The following is a 20,549-nucleotide window of genomic DNA, read 5'->3' as shown; positions in this document are numbered from 1 at the left end:
CACCCAAACCTCTATCCTTGTTTTCACGGTGCCCAATTTAAACGACACGAAACCACGTCCTATGATGGGGGCCGTTGCCCCGGTAGCTTGCTGCAAACTATGGTTTTGCAGACGGTGGATCTCATCCCAACCATCTACACTCGAATCAAGGACCACAGGGCTGATGATCGTGGTGCTTGCTCCTGTGTCCACAACGGCGTCTACCCCTACGCCGGCAACTTTGCACCGAATTGTTAAGCTACCATTGCCAATTTGGCCACAATTGATGACTTGTCGCAGTTCTGAAGGCTCTTCTCCGTCCGAGTCTGCCGAACACGGCCCAACATGTTCGGCACTTCTTAGTTTCCCGGGGACTGGTGGGGGGGGGGGTGATGGTTGGGCCTGGCTATCCCTATTGACCCGGGGCGGAGTTGGTGGTTTTGGGGGGCCATGGCTCTTCTCTTCGCGGGGGCCTTTCCCTGCGCGGGGCGTTGCACTCCCGCTGCAGGTGGTCCCTTGCGCCACAATTATAACACCTCCTCTGGTAAGGTGTTTGCCTCCGGTACGCCGAATTATACCCCCTCCGTTCCGAATTGGAGTACCCCCTGATGGCCCATCCCCCCGCCCTTCCTGGGCCCAACCGCCTCTCCCCAGGTCTCCCGAACCGGCGGTCGAACATGCCCTGCACCATCCTTTCCATTCGCGCTTGGTCGCCCAGGGTTGCCCCGGCTCCCAGCGCACTGTCGTTCACGGGGCCCACCTGTCGGACTGTCACCGCATGCCGCCCAGCCCCTCCCAATGGCGTTCTGGCTGCCTCCCAGCAGGCGGCGGAATCAGCCGCCTTCTGGAGGTTGCCCGGGCGCCATACGGTCAGCAATGCTCCGACATCGGTGCACCCTATCGCTCGGAGAAAATGGTCCAGGGTAATCTCCTCCCGGTACTCTGGCGGCATGTTGGTGTGCGCGATCCCCACCAAGCCGCGAATGTCGTGTGCCAATTCTCCCAGTGATTCCTGGGAGCGTCGTTTGCGCCCGTTGAGCTGAGCTTTAACAAGCTCGCTCTGCTGGTCCATGCCAAATCGGTTTTTTAGGGCCGAATGGAGATCCTCCAGGGTCACCCCCTCACTGGGTACCGTGGTCAGGACTTCCAAGGCCGCGCCACGCAGGGCCGCCGTGAGATGTGCCACACCCTGCGCCTCGTTCCAGCCATCGCCTCTGGCAACACACTGGAACTGGGCCATGTACGCCCTCAAGTCCTTCTTGCGATCGTACGGGGGTAGCGGCACCCTCGGTCCTTTCGAGGTCCCCCCCTCCAGTTCCCAAGGGACTCCTGGGGGGGGGGGTGTACCTTCCCAGTCCCAACAGTGCTTCACTCACGCAGGGTCCGAGCCATTTGCCCGGGGAATTTACCACCCCTGTCCGTGTCTGTCCATGCCCTGCGTCGTCCCGCTGACTCGCACTCTGCACACCCACCGGAACAGTCATACTGGGTACCCCCCTAAGGCCAAAAGACCCCGTGACCTCTACCCTCCCCAAGCTTGGCATGCTCACCCCTGCATCGGGCAAGCCTCCTTCTCCGCCCTGTGACACCGGCCCCACCTGGGCACGATCCGCCTCGAGGGATTATATCCTCTCCCCCTGTTCCCGAAGGAGGTCACCCTGCCTCTCACACTGGGTCTCCACACATTCCGTCAGTCTCCTCTACATTTCCTCTATTTTCCCCTTTATTACTTCGTTTACTTCCTCCCCTATCGTCTCTAACGATAGTTCCCCGACTTTCTCTCTTATTTGCTCCACTTCCCCTTGTACCTATGTCACTACCTTATTTGTCTTGGATATCTTCTCCCCCGTTGTCCTAAACTGCTCTTCCGTTCCGCCCCGGTTTTTTTCTATCTGTTCCCCCAGTTCCTCTGTCTTTTCGCCGGCTTTCCTCTCCATTTCATTAATTACCTCCTCATGTCTCTTTCTACATTCCTCCCCCACTTCCTTTAATCCTTTCTGTGTCTCCGCCTTTTCCTCCTTTTGCAGGTTTTCAACTCTGTCTGTCATTTCCCGATGTCTTTTCTCACAGTCCTCCTTCACGGCTCCCAATCCCTCCTTTATTTTCCCTTGTTCTCTTTTTAATTCCTCTATCGCCGTCGTGTTCTTTCCTATTTCCTCCTTTATTTGGTCTTGTCCCTTTTTTACTTCTCCCAGTCCTCTTCCTACTTTGTCTATCTTTCCCACCACCGTTTTTATTTCGTTTGCCCACTCTTGTTTGCTCTCTTCCTTTGCGACCCCCACTCCTTTTACTTTTTCTTTTAACCCGGTCACCTCCGCTCGTATCGTGTTGACTTCCTTTTTTCATTTCGTTTTTTAGTTCGTCCAAGCTTCCTTTTAGGCTCATTCCCATGTTCTGCATCTCACCCCGCAGTTCTTTCATTTCTTCCTTCAAGTTGTTTTTCATTTCGTTCATTTGTTGTGCATTTCCATCCATCTTGTTGTTCAATCCATTATTCATTTCCGCCAGCATTGCAAATAACTGCGCCATGTCAAGTGCACTCGGCGAGGATCGGGGGGCTTTGGTGGAGAGGGGGAGGGGAGGCGTCATACGCCGCGGCCTTCGCCGCGCCCATTTCGTGTTCTACGTTTAGTTGGGGGAGTTCGTCCTGCACAACAAGCATTTCCTGCACGGGGATCTCATCCTGGGCCATGGATTCTACACATTCTAAATCCATTTCTAATACCCCCGGCTCCCGCTCGCCTTGAGATGCCATCTTATTTCTCGTAACTGGTTAATTTAGCTCGCTCGTAATTTGGAGGGAATCGGGGGTCGCTCCTCTCACTCCTGGACCGATTCCCCGTGAATTTAGCTGGAGACAGGAGAGTTTGTTATCCCACTCCTGACACCAGTGTTGCGAATTCGCGCCCGCCAGCGTGCGATCGGCCGCTCGACTCGAATCGTGGCACGTCGCCCACCGGACGGACAATTATGTCGTGACCCTCTCGGCCTAACGCCGGGAGCTAGTCACGGGTGGGCCTTTCGGCCTCACCACGATCGTGCCAATCGGCCACCCGCGTGGGATCGGGTTGTTCGCCAAACTCGACCTACCTAAGTACCCACGCGGATGGTAGACCGGGCGATCGCACCTCGCCGCAGGTCGACTCCAGACACGGGCCGCTTAAGCGGTCCGTTCCGTGCTATCGGGATAACCAAGCGGTGTTATCGTCGGCCTCGACGGTTCCGATTAATTATCGGGCGTATTAAGCCCACTACTAACCCTTTACGTGAAACAAGATGAAGATTCAAACGAAGGAAAGGACGTAGCAAAACGGGGAACAATTCAACATAATGCACTTTATTTACACGACACACGAAGAGCACACATATATCAATTTAAAAACAAAAACAACAATGCAGAGCGAACCGAATACGCGAACACACGGTAACACTTATACAATTTTACTTTTATTTACAAGACACGGCGCCACAAGATCCATACAAAAAAAACCAAAAGAAAAGGCCATCCTCAAAGACAAGGGGGCAGACGGGGCCCGTGGGCCTTTATGGCGTGGGACTTGGCAGACCGAACGAGTCCCACGAGACCGTTGCAAGTTACCTGTATCCTCGCGATGCGATGGTGGGTGAGCTCTCTCCGGCGCTCCTTGTACGAACGCGCAGGTCCGCGCAACACAGCTGGCAGAGCGGCACCTCCAGTCCGCGTCCCTCCGCGACGTCCGGACTCCCCACCGACTGCAAGCTCCAACGAGCGGTTCGCTCTACGGACCGCTTCTCCAAGACCCAGATGGGCAGAAGACCATGAACCGCCGACTTATACTGACACTCTCACCGACCGCCCTGACCTGACCTCCTCTGACCTGACTTCCTCTGGTGTCACTCTCTTTGTCACTTCCGTGCGCCCTTTTATTTCCCCGGCACCCCGCCCCTCCCTTCGCGGCACCCGGGGGGGGGGGAATTCCACCAGAGAAATCGGGGCGGGAGTTGAGCTTCAACCGTCATTCTTGTTTACCAGAGAAATCGGGGTGGGAGTTGAGTTTCAACCGTTATCCTTGTTTACCAGAGAAATCGGGGCGGGAGTTGAGCTTCAACCGCCATTCTTGTTTACCAGAGAAATCGGGGCGGGAGTTGTTGTTGTTCCCTTTTTGTGTTCGTGGAGATGTTGACGGTTGCTGGTGGAGTGGTGAGGATGGCATGGTTGGCGAGAGGCAGGTGTGGTTGTTGTTGTTGTTGTGAAGCGGCGTTGTGGTTGGTGGTTGTTGTGTGATGGTGGTTGAGACGTGGTTGGTTGAAAATAAAGATAGAACAGAAAAACGCCTATCTCGAAGCGTCGCAGCCTGAATGAATCACATTTATTCCCTCTAAACAACGGGTTTGGGGCTAACTACACATGTACTTAGGAGATACCTCACCTACGGGATCTGAATGGTGGTTTGCGAATTTCCACAGCGGTAACAGTATATTAGTGAATATACTCCGAATCTTAAAACAGAAGAGATGTTGAATAGAAGACTTAACTCAAATAAACCACTCAGTGTATCATACCTCAAAAGAAGATGTCAACATGTTAAACTAAACCAAACCACTTACACGTGGAATTTGGGTGTACTGGAAGGAAAGCCACGATATCTGTGGATCATTAAAAAAAAACCAGATGGCGATACTGCTACTGATAAGAATAATCCATTGAGTGATAATGCAAAGGTGAAACAACAGTGTTTCTCTCGATGGAACATTTTATCCACGAGATAGATTGGAAATTAATTGGGAAAAAAATGATTATGCTGAAGCATACAAGTCTTACCAAAAGGTATGTGAAAGTAATGGAAATAAAGAACCTATTTTGGATATGACAGCATTTAAAAGTTTGTATACAATCTATGCGTTTGACCTGAGTGCTCAAAAGGAAACTATAAAGTCTAATCGAGTGGATACTTCCCTATACATTGAAAGAGGAGAGAGTGAAGAAGTTGATGCATATTGTTTGCTTTTGGAAGAAACAGAATTACAGATAATGGTGTTATGATTAGTCTCACATTTTTTGTTAAATAAATGAGTGGCAAAGTACCAACTGGGGTATATGTTAATCAAATCAATCTTCATAAACTATCATCTTGTGTTCAAAATCAAAAGCCTTGTACGATATAACGTTAATACAATTCAGAGAAAAGGACCAATAAGAATTGATGTTTTGCTCACAAGAGAACAGGTGAAAATCTTTCACGATACTGGCTCACTTAAAATTAAAATGACAAAACCAATGTTGAAGAAATATTCAATAAGAGAGACGAGTGGAGGATTTCTCCCATTTCTAATTCCTTTATTTGCTGGTTTAAGTGCGGTTGGAGCATTGACTGGTGGTATTTCAACAGCGGTGAAAACTGCCAACGAAAGTAAGGCTCAACTCCAGGCTCAAAAAGAATTGGAAAGACATAACAAAGAGTTGGAGAAACAAATTAGTGGAAGTGGTGTAATTGTTGATTTTGCTGAAAAACTTGAAGGGCTGCCTGATAAAGCGAGATTGTTAGTTGGAGATATGCTTTCTTCTTTTGCACAAGCTGGTATAAAATTAACTAAAAGGGGTAATGGATTATATCTTTCTAACAAATAAATGAGCATTGATGAGTGGTTTAAAGAATTTGCAAAGAATACAACATCAAATTTACAAATTGTCAAATATTGTAAGAAATTAAAAATTCATAATGTAGTTATTTGTATGAGAGATGAATTAACAAACATGCCTAAACATACAAAGAATATTACTATGAACTTAGAAGGTAATAATGGGAACGGTTTTCATTGGGTTTGTATTTTTAATAATCAAGACAAATATTATTTTGATAGTTTTGGTCTTCCACCACCTGTTGAAGTCATAAAATTCTTACAGAATGGTGTTTATCAAACATTTCAAGGCCAAGAATTAAATTCCAAGTGTTGTGGTCAATTATGTCTATATGTGTTATTTCAACTCGGCAAAAATAAAAATTATGACTATTTTAATCTAATATAAATGACTTTTGTTGGTAAAGATGGTTCTGTGTTTGGTGTATCCCAAGAACTGGATATTGATTTGTTAAGTTATTACACAAAGGCACAGGCTGAACGATATGAATATAGTAAAACAAAAAAATATTACTATGAAAAATGCTTATAAAAAATTATCCAAGCCCGACTGACGCGAATGACTTTGTGAGATTAAGCGATTTATCACAATATATATCCTTAAATAAAACGGCCGTGTATTCCAAAGATACAGAAGTGTTGATTTTATCTCCAGGTCATACAGAATTCACAGTTCGAATTAAAATAAATTTTTATAAAGAAGGGCGTATCATTTGTATGAGAATAGAACAATGGGGGTATGATATGAATGATTTAGGATATAATTGCTCATTTAAAATTGACCTAGAAGAACTGGAACAATTAAATCATTCTCGTCAGGAAGAATATTATCCACTTGGTATAGAGAATGAGTTTTTTGGAAGCATGATTCGTAAACAACAAATAAAATAATTTAATAAGGGTAAATATAATAATGCTTTTGCCCGAGTTTATATCATGAAAACAGAAAAAACAGGATTATATATAATAAGTAAGGAAATACAAAATGATTTAACTATGGGGAGGTGTTTCGTGTCATAATATTATTCTAACATATATTTCTAATCCTTAAATGATGGCAAGAAAGCTTCAAGAAAATTATCATTTCTGTGTCCAAGCATACCTTCAAGAAAAGGGTATTCGGTATTTTAATAAATATGTTCTACAACATAAGAATGAGGTATTTTCAATAAAAGATTGGCATTATGCTGATGTTGATAAACCGACAACTTTAGATTTAATTAGAATGTTAAATAATGAAAAAATTATAAAGTTCGAATTAAAATAAATTTTTATAAAGAAGGGCGTATCGTTTGTATGAGAATAGAACAATGGAGGTATGATATGAATGATTTAGGGTATAATTGCTCATTTAAAATTGACCTAGAAGAACTGGGACAATTAAATCAGTCTCGAAAGGAAGAATATTATCCACTTGGTATAGAGAATGAGTTTTGTGGAAGCACGATTAGTAAACAACAAATAAAATAATTTAACAAGGGTAAATATAATAATAGTTTTGTCCTAGTTTTTATCATGAAAACAGAAAAAACAGGATTATTTCTAATAAGTAAGGAAATACAAAATGATTGAACTATGGGGAGGTGTTTCGTGTCATCATATTATTCTAACATATATTTCTTATCCATAAATGACGGCAAGAAGGCTTCAAGAAAATTATCATTTCTGTGTCCAAGCATACCTTCAAGAAAAGGGTATTCGGTATTTTAATGAATATGTTCTACAACATAAGAATGAGGTATTTTCAATAAAAGATTGGCATTATGCTGATGTTGACAAATCGACAACTTTAGATTTAATTAGAATGTTGAATAATGAAAAAATTATAAAGTTAAGAAAACGTAAGGCTCTTTTAGAAATTCAAAAGAAATTTTATTGGTTTCCTGTTGTAAAAAAATTATTTTGGATATCGGAATAACAAGAAATCCTGATGAATATATGTACGATAATCTATGGGGGGTGTAAGCGATTCAAGGATAATAAGGGACGAGGAAGTTGAAGAGAGAGAGAAAGAGAAGGAGGAGAGGGAGAAGAGAGAGAAAGAGAAGGAGGAGAGGGAGAAGAGAGAGAAAGAGAAGGAGGAGAGGGAGAAGAAAGAGAAAGAGAAGGAGGAGAGGGAGAAGAAAGAGAAAGAGAAGGAGGAGAGGGAGAAGAAAGAGAAAGAGAAGGAGGAGAGGGAGAAGAAAGAGAAAGAGAAGGAGGAGAGGGGGGAGAAAGAGAAAGAGAAAGAGAAAGAGAAGGAGGAGAGGGGGGAGAAAGAGAAAGAGAAGGAGGAGAGGGAGAAAAGAGCGAGACTGAATAAAAATGAAAATATAGAAACCAGTGAGATTTAAAAAAAAATTGGTGGTATTGCAGAAAATAACTCAACCCACTGAGGAGGAAAACAAAGAATTGACAAGTCTATTAGCAATATTTTCGACAAGACTGTTTTCAAGGACAGGATATTGACTTTAATGAAACTTTTTTTTTCTTTTTTTTTCTTCAATAAATGGAGGAGAGAGTGAAGGCATTTCTAAGGATTCTTTGTTTTAAAAATTAAGATTCAAATGTGCATGTTGGAAACTAAAAATGTTTTCACTCTCTTGGAATTTTTCTCATAAATAAATGAGTTATTGTCTCAAATGTAAAAAGAAAACTAACACTAAAATATTTCATATTTTAAAAGTAAAAATAACAGGGTTATACAAAAAGGTCTTTGTTCGGTGTGTGGTTCAAAAAAAATCAATTTATCTCCAAACACCAACTCGGAGGAGATATCCAAAAGTTTTTTTCAGGAAGTAAATTTACAACTACTTGGAATACCAGGGGAATTACGTCTTCCAGGGTATTCTTTCTGTGGTCCAGGCACAAACTTGGATAAAAGATTAGATGAGGCAGATAATCCAAAAGCATGGAGTAAACCCATCACTAGGGTTGATGAAGTGTCCATGATGCACGATATTGATTATGGGAAAACCACAACTTTAGAAGAAAAGCATGAAGCCGATAGAGAAATGTTGTATAATTTGTCTCCGATACAAAATCCAACCTTGAGAGAAAAAGTTGATCAGTTCATCGTGAAGAAGATGATCAGTGCTAAATTGAAACTTGGACTTGGAAATTCAAAAAACTTATAGCTCTAATGATGTCATTAAGATTGAAGAGCAATTAGCTGATGAATTACATAAACAAATATTCACAAAGTTTCAGAGAAGGAAGGTTTATTCCAAGGAAGTTGATTGATTATATCTGGTCCGCTGATTTGATTGAACTCAATAATGATAAGGGGTACAAGTATACTTTAACCATTATTGATTTGAGGAGTAGATACGCATGGGTTGTCCCTTTAAAAAACAAAACGGGTAATACTCTTATGTTAGCCTTTCAACACATATTTAATAAAAGTAAGAGAAAAACCTAAAAAATTGTGGACTGATGAGAGTAGAGTTTTATAACAAGACATTTATGAATTTTCTAAAAAATAACAGCATTACATTATACAGTACCTTTAATGAAGGGAAGGCCGTTGTTGTACGTTTTAATCATACCTTAAAAGGGAGACTATATAAAAAAATTCACACAACTCTGTTCACAACAATGTTCATCTTTTATTCAGGATATTGTGGATAAGTATAATGACACGATTCACACGTCAACAAATATGAAACCATCAGAAACATTTACAAAATTAAAATATGAAAAAGAGATTAATGTCAGAAAACCTAAGTTCAAAGTTGGTGATATCGTAAGAATATATAGGTGGAAATCTCATTTTGATAAAGGTTATATTAAACGTTGGACGAACGAACTTTTTAAAATTGTTGATGTAATAGATACGGTTCCTTGGACTTAGAAGATATACGATTTAGAAGTGGAAGAGATTTGAGGTTCATTTTATTCACAAGAATTACAAAAGACAAAGATAAATTGATTTTTTTTGACTCCGCCCACACAAACCCCACCCACATAAACCCCACCCCACACAAGCTCCACCCCACACAAGCTCCAGACACAAGCTCCACCCACATAAACCCCACCCCACACAAGCTCCACGCAAACCCCACCCCACACAAGCTCCACGCAAACCCCACCCCACACAAGCTCCACGCAAACCCCACCCCACACAAGCTCCACGCAAACCCCACCCAACACAAGCTGCACGCAAACCCCACCCCACACAAGCTCCACATAAACCCCACCCCACACAAGCTCCACATAAACCCCACCCCACACAAGCTCCACATAAACCCCACCCCACATGAGCTCCAGACACAAGCTCCACCCACATAAACCCTGCCCACACAAACCCCACCCACATAAACCCCACCCCACACAAGCTCCACACACACACAAACCCCACACAAGCTCCATACACACAAACCCCACACAAGCTCCACCCACATTCGTCATATTCACATAATTAGTGATTAGTCAATTGTTAATTAGTTCCCCACACACAAAATGTTTATTTAATTAAAAAAATTCTCCACCCATCCACACAAGCTCCACCCATCCATCCATCTATCCACCCATCCATTTATCCACACAAACCTCATCCACATAAACCCTTCCCACATAAACCCTGCCCACACAAGCTCCACCCACACACCCCACCAAAGCCCCCACCCACATAAACCCTGCCCACACAAACCCCACCGAAGCCCCGCCCACATAAACCCCACCGAAGCCCCGCCCACACAAGCCCCACCAACATAAACCCCTCCCACACAAACCCCTCCCACACAAGCCCCACCCCCTCATCCCTCCTGTGCGCCCCCCACCTTTGACCCACCACCTCCCTCATCCCACCCCCACCCTTCCCCACACACACACGGGGAGGGGAGGGGGTGATGGGTCGTTGGGGAGCGCACCTACCCCCCCTCCCTCCCTCCCTGTCCTCCTCATGTCTTCATTCTCTTTTTGTAATTCAAAATCAAATAATTGTAAACAAAACGAATATAATTAATCAAAATTGAAAATATTAAATATTCATTTGCGAGAATGTATAATCTTTCCCAGCAATCTTCTTCAGATGTCTTGTGATTTCGAAACTCGGACACCATATTCTGTTTTGAAACAAAAGTGGATAATAATTAGGTTTTATAAAGATAATTACATGGTAATATTAATCAGCCTGGTGTTGGTTCTAAGTTCAAGCCTCGTTGACCACTGAATTATCACACCAGGAGGCCGACTCAGCCTGTCATCTTTCCGAGGCCAATAAAATGAATTCCAGTGTACTGGCATAACCGCGTCCAAACTAATGATGCAACCAACAACCATAAGGCTACATTCAAAAGAGAGAGTGATATTGATAAAAGAATAAATAAACAAATAACTAAATAATAATTCAGAAACATTTACCTCCAGAAAATCATGTGTTGTACCAGATTCCTTCAACAGTTGATGTTGTGTGATCGAGCTGAAAAAAAAAATAATAATGAGTCAAGGGTATAGATGGAGACACACACACACACACACACACACACACACACACACACACACACACACACACACACACACACACACACACACACACACACACACACACACACACACACACACACACACGTCTCACCGTTGGTTTAATTCACTCGATCAGAGGCCGTGATAAGACTTCATGCCAGTCATTAAAAATGTTTTCAATTCTCTTCTAAGATGATTGACCTCTTCAATAAGAGCATTAATTTCATGCACCTCATCATGATATGTAAACTGCTCTTCTTCCAAGGACCTGCCAGAAAAAAATATATATATATATATATATATATATATATATATATATATATATATATATATATATATATATATATATATATATATATATATATATATATATATATATATATATACACACACACATTTTATCATTATCACGATTTAATTTATAATCAATTGCTTCATTGTTCAAAGAGGAACCCATACACAAACTTACCAACTTTGTGGTGAGCTGTTTTCTTTGTCAGATGAAAGATAGTTCATGTCTCAGTTGAAAACCATTGGTACAAGGTGGTAAAGATGAAAATCCCGTCTGGCAGAAACTTTGTCTGGCGAATCACTTATAAGGCAACGATGAGGAAATTGCCTAATCATCGGGTGTGGCCACAGGAAATGACGCTTCAGGCGAGACAGCTTGGGAAATAGTGGGCGATACATTCTCAAGTAGTATGACTGATTTTAAAAACAAAATTAAAATGCTTCAAATGATTTTGATTGAACTTGTGTTTAAAAGCTTGTTAGTGTTCTGATTTAAAATATAAACACGAGGCCTTGTCTCTCACAGAACACTTCCTATTTTTTCACAGCATGACTGTCCCAAAACACTTCCTCATTTTCACGGCACGAACTGAAAACATTTGAAACAAAACTTGTTTATAGCGTGGTTTATGCAAAAAAATGATATGCAACTCAGGAGGTGGTCAGATGAGATCATTAAGAGAAGTATATCATTTCATGACACAAAAGGGGTATCTTGAAAAATATAAAGATTCAAATGTTTTATTTTTAAATATTTTAGATGGGGATTATTGTGCAAAGAAAATTAAACTATTGAAGGAATTTGAGAATGAACAATTGTTTATAGGTTCAATGAGTGAGCTAAACAATATGCATTGGTTATTTGAAAAAGAGTGTCCCTCAGCTTACATGTTTCAGATATTTCTTTAGAATCACCTTTAACAAATCACATTACTACTTTGCTACTTGAGCAAATCTTTATCTTATTGCATTGGTTATTTGAAAAAAGTGTCCCTTGGTTAAAAGGGGAGACAAATAAATATACCTTGGGATAAAAAGGGGGTTTACTTTTTAGGGAAAAAAAATGAATCGCTGAAAATCCCCCATTCATTTACATGGGGAAAAGTGAGCCAAAATCAATATACTCACCCTACTTACATTGTTTGTTTATATGTGATTGTTCTCACGTTTTTATTATTATTATTGATTGGCATGCTCCATTGTATAATGACCCATTCCAGTGTTTTACACGAAGGATTTTTGGAATGAAAATGATTTTTCTCATTTCTGGCATCTTTAAAATTGACATTTCATCTGTTTGAAATTTAACATGTCCATTTAATTTATACAAACTGGTCTTATCTTGGGGACAAATGTTTAAACAAGCTCAAATGAGCTGAGATCCTCGTCCTCTTAATGACGTCATAAAAACGAATATGACGTCATTGTGATGTATCAGGTTTGTGATAAATTATCTGTGCTAATGCCCGACTTGATTCCCGCAAACAAAATTCAAACAGCTTGCCTAGTTTCGGAGATAATGGTATAGGCGATTTCCATTAGCGGCGATATTATGACGTCAACTTTTTTCTCGGAAGAATTTCCAAAATCGGAGATGGTTACTGCCTGTGCGTGGGCTTTCTGCATATACATGGCAAGTTTCACGAAGATCCGATGAAAACTCTGGGTTGTGAAACAAAAAATGTCAAAAAATAGGAATGACGTCATAAAAATTGATATGACGTCATAGTGATCTATCATATATGCGGTAATTCATCTTTGCTAATGCCCTGTTCGATTCCTGCAAACAGAATTCAAAAAGCTTGCCTAGTTTCGGAGATAATTTTTTAGGCGATTTCTATTTACGGAGATATTTTGACGTCATAACTTTTTTTTTCTGGAGGAATTTTCAAAATCGGAAATGGTTACTGTATGCGCAGGGTATTTTTACATATATATGCCAAGTTTCAGGAAGTTTCGATGAAAACTGTAGGCTGTGAAACAAAAAAGTCCAAGAACAACAACGTGAGTAAGACTTAGAGATCCTCCACGAGGATCTAAAAATTTATGAATGCAGTTTTGCAAGAACACCTGACCCTGCTTGTGCAGTCTTGAGAAAAAGAACATAGGAAGGGTCTTTTCAACTCGATTGTGCTTTCAAGCATCATCGATATTTCCTATGAGCCACAATTTTGTCTGAATCTCAATATTCCCCAATGCTGAGAGAGCGACGAGCGTCAACATTTGATTGCCCAAAGTGGAGTAATGTTTTGTCCAAGTACTGGAAAAAGAGTATGTTTATGGAACTGCCCAGAAGGCGATTTTTGTTCTCTTGTGTTCAACTATATAATTTGTTGGGAAATAAAATGAAAGCTTTTTAAAGGCTGTAGAAAAGAGAAACCCAAAAATCAGGGAGGGGGGTGGGGGTGTTTCCATGACCTGACGATGCACTACCAACATCTATATATTACTGAAACTCATTTTGTATGTATGTTCCCAAAATACAGCCAAAACGGTACACGAGAGCGCAAAATTTTTTTGGGCCGCTTTACTCACGATTCTGCAGTGTGCAGTATCAAGTTTCGTTAAAATCGGGCAACGAAAATTAAAAAAAAAATCGATTGCCGATTCAGTCAAGGACTCTTCGGGAGAATTTGATCAATGCAAGCAACCTCAGTGGTATAGTTTGCTGGAGCTATCTTTTATTTTTCTTGAAATGATTTATTTAAAAATCTCAAACATTTAATATAGATAAAGAACGATTTATTTTTAAGCATAAGATAAACCGCCATTTTGATCTAATACTTCCGTGCTCATTACTCCTTCCGTGTTCCCCCAACGGGAGCAGCTGAAAGAAGAAGAAGAGAGGAGAAGACTTCCGTGCTCATTAATAAATAAAATTGTGTTTGGAAGATTACGCACTTCGACTTTCTTTTCACATTGACGCGCAATATCAAGTTTCGTTCAAATCGGGCAACGAAAAAAAATTATTAAAAAATCAATTCCCAATTCAGTCAAATACTCTTCGGGAGAATTTGATCAATGCAAACAACCTCAGCGGTATAGTTCGCTGGAGCTATCTTTTTTATTTTTGAAATGATTTTTTTTATCAACCGCTGTCACAACGGGAACCCAATGGGTTCACGGGTCGGCTAGTGTATGATAAATATGATGTGAATTGGTCAGGCCCTGCTTTGTTTTGCTTTTTCCTATGATTTACATACACACCCCACATAAAAGAAAATGTAATAAACAAACTTGTGGCAAAAAAATTTTTTTGTTTGTTTGTTTATATCCTTGTCATCAAAAGCTCACCTGAGTCGTGCATTCAACTTAGCATGCTTTCCTTCTCATTATGCTGGGATCCTCAGCGGAGTGTCAGAAGCTGCTGGAAATATACGAACGGCTGGAAGAGCTGGATGCACAGAAAGCAGAAGCACGTGCCTCGCGGATCCTGAACGGCTTGGGCTTCACTTCCGATATGCAGCACAAATTGATGAAGGACTTCAGTGGTGGATGGCGGATGCGTGTTGCTCTGGCACGGTGAGTAAACCTGCAGGTGTTCAAGGAGCCAAGGGATTTTGAAGAGCACATTTTCTTCAGTCATAATTTATCAGAAAGCTCTCCCCTTTTGTTGAGTCGTTCTGATTAAATTTGGGGATTGGAGACCTTGGAGAGATAACAAAATTTCTTGACTCATTTATTTCAATTATTTCGATGTAAGCTGATGTCTTGCTCGCATAATTTTTGGAATGTTTGTGTTATGTTGTGTGCACATTTTTGCTCAAATGTCATCGCAATTTGATCGTCTACATTGCTGTTCTATCCAACCAATTACTGAAAAAGCAATCTTTACTTTTTGTAGTTTGTTTTAGTAAGGTTGAAAAAGGTGCTTTAAAGGTTTATTTTGTTTTCTGTGGACAAATCAAATCCACCTCAACACTTGTATGGAGAGGAAAGTTATTATAAAAATATTGTTTTAAAGGATTAAATTGATGACATAATTTGTCCTGTAGTGTGATGGCTATATTAGATTGAAAATAAAAACGTTAAAAAAAAAAATCTTCTCCAAAACCGTGTAACAGATTGATGTAAAACTTCATACACACGATCGATGAGGCATGGTGAATATAATTTGAATTTTTTTTTCTTCATATTTACCTTCATTGATGTAATTTAGCCTTAATGTGCACAAAAGTGGTTTGGAAATAAACTAATAATTAATCAAAGCTACAGGTTATGGCAATGGATGATGTGGGTATGGGTGTAACTTGTTCTGTATTTTGCGGAAATCCGTATTTTTGCAACGACCCATACGGAGGTTTCTGTTTGTTATTCATCAGAAAAGCATGCCGTGATTATAGAGGATTGAAGTGCTATTCCCATATGCTGATTCCTTTCTTAACTCGTTTTGTCTTGATGGGGTGCAGCGCTCATACATCTCTCATCATGACCACGATTATGTGAATTACTCCCATGGTAGTTTATATGAGGTATTTTTGTTGAAGTTAGCTGGGTACCAAAGCTTGCAAGCGTGTTACCGTGATCAGATGTTCTGCCAGGCAGAATGTCTCTCTTTGTCGGTAAATATGTAAATGGAATTCATTGCTGGATTTTTTTTTCCATATCACCGTTCCCTCTTATGAACTTCACAGAAAATATCGAAGTACTGTCTTTACGTTTCACGAAGTAAAGACTCGATTATGCTGAACATGACCGCAAAGCCTGATGTCTGCTGGTTGTGACCGCATTGATACGAGACCAATAAATCTTAACAAGTAACTGATGCTCGAGGCATTTGACCCACCATTCCTGTGCTGCACCACCACCGCATTATATTGATCAATCAGGTTCTCGACTTGTTTCATCGGGGGAGGACCGGAGATGAGAAATGTGTAGCAAGCACACCAACTCGTGTTATCAGATAAATATTGTAAAACTCGTTTGCTTATTACGACTTGCAACTTTCCTTTGTACGCGTCACACGTGGCACCTTGTGTTTGCTGAGCCCTGCTGGAGTGGGTGGTTAGAATTGTTCATTCCGTTGATCTCTTTTTCGAGAACATTATCAATTTTAGCCTTCCCTGTGGATCTGCAATTGAAGCCACGCCAAAATGGTTTCTCACATGCTAAATCTGCAACGTTTATTATTAGAAGGCACGGGATGACAAAAATGGAGAATCCCAGGACAAAAGATAGACGGATATGAAAACGAGCAGAGAAATAGATAAGCTCGAGGGGGAGTACTCAGGAGAGTGCAAAACCTCCACCGCCAATACTGCTGGGTCACTCAAGTGAACCTTGTATCTTATTCATTAAATATGATGTCAACAGTGCTGACAGAGTTATAGTTCTTTTCTCCATTTTTTTTTTGGGGGGGGGTTGGAAATCACTTAAAGGATGTAGAAATGCAAAAAAAAGATATCGAAATTTTGTTGAAAGAATTTTTTTTTTCTCTAACAATTTTTTTTTGGGGGGGGGTTGGAAATCACTTAAAGGATGTAGAAATGCAAAAAATATATATTTTTTTCTTTTTTGGGGGGGGAAATATTTTTTGGGGGAGACAGATGGAAATAACTTAAAACATGTAAAAAGGCAAAAAAAAATAATATTTTTTTCTCAAACAATTTTTTTTGGGGGGGGGGGGTTGGAAATCACTTAAAATATGGAGAAATGCAAAAAAAATAAAAAATTTTCTCTAACAATTATTTTGGAGGGGGGTAACAATTTTTTTTGGGGGGGGAAGAACTTGATATTCCACTGATAGGTTGGAAATCACTTAAAACATGTAGAAATGCAAAAAAAAAATTTTTTTTTTTTTGGGTGGGGGTAACAATTTTTTTTTGGGCGGGTAGGGGGGTTGGAAATCACTTAAAACATGTAGAAATGCAAAAAAAAAAAATTTCTCTAACAATTTTTTTTGGGGGGGGGGGACCAAGTCCAAAATGTAATGGCATGATCCTTGGACCATACCTTAACCCCCCACCAAGTTTCGTCGAAATCCATCGAGGAGTTTTTCCGTAATACTGTTCACAAACGAACAAACAAACAGAAAGGGCTGAAAACAGTAACCTCCATCCATCTTTGAAGATGGCAGAGGTTAATAATGGGCACTCACGATCCGTTGTAACGAAAACCCACTTGATGCAGGAAATATATAATCTGATCAAAATGGCCACGAGCACAGAACAGAGGGTACCAGGTAAGGCGCTTTGGGCAGACATTATGGCATTTAACGAGTTTAGTATCTGCCAAGTAAAGAAATACGCAGAAGCATAAGGGGGTCGTGAATGTTCTGGTTTGCACTGGAGCGAGGATGTCTTTCGCAAATATCACTGTAATTTGCATTGTTTGTTTTTGTCACAATTTGGACAAGATCCCCCCCAAACTGCATATTTTGACAATTTTTTCATAATTTTCCTGGGGGAGGGGGTCGGGGGCATGCCCCCGAGTTAGGAGTCGTTTTGCTTGTTGCTTTCCTTTTTTGTGTCTGCCTGCAACACCATCTTCTCAACTTTTCTACAAAATATAGTTGTTCTTGCCATTCCTTTTTCTGTTATTATTATTATTATTATTATTATTATTATTATTATTATTATTATTATTATCAAAGAACCTGTCCTTGCAGACAGATTCATTCCCCCACTTCTATTATTTCTGTGGTGCATTTTAGAATGATTAATAATACGGGCTTCCACCTGGTAGTGCTACACGACACACATTTACGTGGAGAGAATTGGGATAGTCCCCCACCCTGAACGCAGTGGGTATGAAAAAAACAGAATTGTCACTTGAAACCTTTTGGCATGTGTGCCCTGAAAAAACTGGCAGTTTTTAACTCCTTCCTTGCAGCTGTTTAGGTTTTCCTTGAAGACAAACACACTTTTCTGAATATTGCGTATGGTATGATCGTCATTCTGCTCCCACTCTCATGCCCTTGTTTTCTAACCCACAGAGCACTCTTCATCCGTCCATTCATGCTGTTGCTGGATGAACCAACAAATCACCTGGACCTTGATGCTTGCGTATGGCTTGAGGAGGAACTTAAAACGTACGTGGGTTGCTGCAACACCATCCTGCTATTGCGGTGTCACAGGCCAGAAAATTTTTTTTAGGAGCTGCGTTTTGCTGAATCGGGGGGAAGGAGCAGAACTAGCTGTGCATATTAAACTGGGATTCGATCAATAATTTGGCCTGCTGGTTGCATCATTTCTGAGACGCAAGCCTGCCACTGATGGTGTTCCTTTAAATTGTACCGTGAATTTGGATTTTGGCCGATGCACCACCGGCACGCAATGGCCTATTTTCGGAATGTGCCGTGGGATCTTCGACATTAATCTGAATGCTTGCAGATTGGCTCGGCTGTCCTAACATCCCATCCAAAGGACGGTGCGCTGGTGCATTGCACTGCTAGCGAATCTTGTGGGTGATGGTTTGTATTTGATTTGTGAATCGAACCAAGATTGGAGTGAGGGAGATTGACATTTTGTTAATGCACTCGTTAGCCCTGGCTGCACCCACCACCCCATGCAAGTAACAACTTGCACGGTTCTGTTTCATTTTGTTAAGTAATCGCCTTTCTGAGGTAACAGCATTTGGATGATGGCAGAAATGGCACAAAATGTATTCCTTCAGCAATTTTGCTGATTAAACATTTTAATATACATTGTGTTTCCATTTCACCTTCTATAATGTCTTTTTTTTTGTTTCTTTTGTGCTATGCTATTCAGTTATTTTCATGCAAGAGTGAATTGATTGTAAGTATTTCGTCCGCAGGTTTAAACGTATTTTGGTTCTTGTATCTCATTCCCAAGACTTTCTCAATGGTGTCTGCACAAACATTGTCCACATGCAAAACCGCAAGCTGAAGTATTACACGGTATGTTCTGGCACACTGACTTTTCTGAGGCCTCTGGAACACTCCCCCATATTGTAGGGGAAGGGGTTCAATTGCTGATACAATGAAACAGTGGATTTAAGAAAAAGAATGATTCAGTGTATTTACCTGCATCCCCCCAAAAAATATTGATTGTGAGGTTTTCCAGAACTGGTCAGGTCACAGATTATTGACGTCTCTTTAGCTGCTTCCCTCATCTGTAATGGTGAATATCAAACTGTCAAGTTTTTTTTTTTTTTCTTTTTAATGAAGTTCAATTATAAGCAATTTGCGTACTCTTAAGTAATGCCAGTTCTAAAAGAAGCAGCCACTGTTTTGATTTCCATGTCAAAGAAGTGTTTTAGAAGGATTTGATGACAATTTTCAGGACTGTTTATCAATGTTTGCTTTTATTGTGCACCAGAAACTATGTCCGAAAAACGAGGTGAGAGATATTTGCCCTCGTCGAACGTTAGTCCTGGCAGGCCAGTTCATAAAGACCTGAGTAATTTCCTCCAAGAAGGTGAACTTAATTGGTGCTGTTGAAATAAGAAACAGGTAGAACTTGGACGGCACTCTGTAGAGTGCATACCTTTCTTCCGCCAGGCTGAACAGTTTGTTTTGTATCCCACTGATAGGCCGGATCTGCATCCGGACTGAAACCAGTCTCATTGGCTCGTTCTTCTCACATAACCAACACCCCCACCAAGTTTTGTCATCCGTCCACAACATTTTGAAATAACTTGCTGTCTATCGGTTTTTGGCCCCATCCTTCAATCGTGAAGAATCGCTGAAATTTTTGTTTTTTTAAATTCTCATATCCCAATCCAGATCTGGATCTTCACCAAAATTGAATCAATTTGTCCTGTCACGCACCCGACCTGTCCAAGTTTCGTCCAAATTTGTTTAACTTCTTGAGATATCCTGCTCACAGCCAAACAAACAGATAGGGGTGAAAATTCAGTCTTTGGTGGCAGAGGTAATGATCAGAATGAAAATAAAGTGCAAGAGAACATTTGTAATGATATTGGAATTTTAAAACTATTGTTGACGAGCATAAATGGGTAGTTTTGTTTCGCTCCCAGGGTGAGCTTTTTCTCAACTTGAGAATTTAAAACCTCTTCATTTGATATTCGGGAATGTTAAATGTGGAATTTTAAGCATCAAGTCTTGGTCTCTTCATAATACCTTATTTGTTTTGTTTTGTAAGGAGAATGTCACTGAGCATGCAGTTGAGAGGGAGGTTTGTGTGCACGTTTATGTTGTACACAAAAGGAGTGTTTGGGGGTGGTGAGATGTCAAAATTTACCTTGTCGAAATTGCCTCCACCACCACCACCCCCATTCCACCCACCACCTCT

General features: G+C 40.9%; 1 protein-coding gene and 1 long non-coding RNA gene across 4 annotated transcripts in view; one reads left to right on the top strand and one right to left on the bottom strand.

Annotated features, from left to right (window-relative positions):
• ABCF2 (ATP binding cassette subfamily F member 2) overlaps positions 1–20,549 on the top strand; it is a 75,648-nt gene that overhangs the window by 39,626 nt on the left and 15,473 nt on the right. For both annotated transcript variants that reach the window (XM_085872663.1, XM_085872662.1), the window contains 3 exons: positions 14,685–14,856; positions 18,269–18,364; positions 19,090–19,192. In XM_085872663.1, coding sequence (XP_085728789.1) covers positions 14,685–14,856; positions 18,269–18,364; positions 19,090–19,192 — 371 coding nt within the window. The remainder of the gene's footprint in view (positions 1–14,684; positions 14,857–18,268; positions 18,365–19,089; positions 19,193–20,549) is intronic.
• LOC147029543 (uncharacterized) lies at positions 10,345–14,731 on the bottom strand. 2 transcript variants are annotated; one of them, XR_015055941.1, is made up of 5 exons: positions 14,629–14,731; positions 11,513–11,709; positions 11,156–11,311; positions 10,942–10,999; positions 10,345–10,643 (listed from the first exon to the last, which is right to left on the bottom strand). It is a non-coding gene; the product is annotated as an uncharacterized LOC147029543 (long non-coding RNA). The 2 variants fall into 2 exon arrangements; XR_015055940.1 differs by having other exon boundaries at positions 11,513–14,691.

The sequence above is a fragment of the Eptatretus burgeri genome, chromosome 3 (genome assembly GCF_056783735.1).
Source record: "Eptatretus burgeri isolate ZD-2024b chromosome 3, Ebu_testis_v1, whole genome shotgun sequence".
In the NCBI taxonomy this organism is placed as follows: domain Eukaryota; kingdom Metazoa; phylum Chordata; class Myxini; order Myxiniformes; family Myxinidae; genus Eptatretus; species Eptatretus burgeri.
This window is presented reverse-complemented; position numbering and strand designations above follow the sequence as displayed.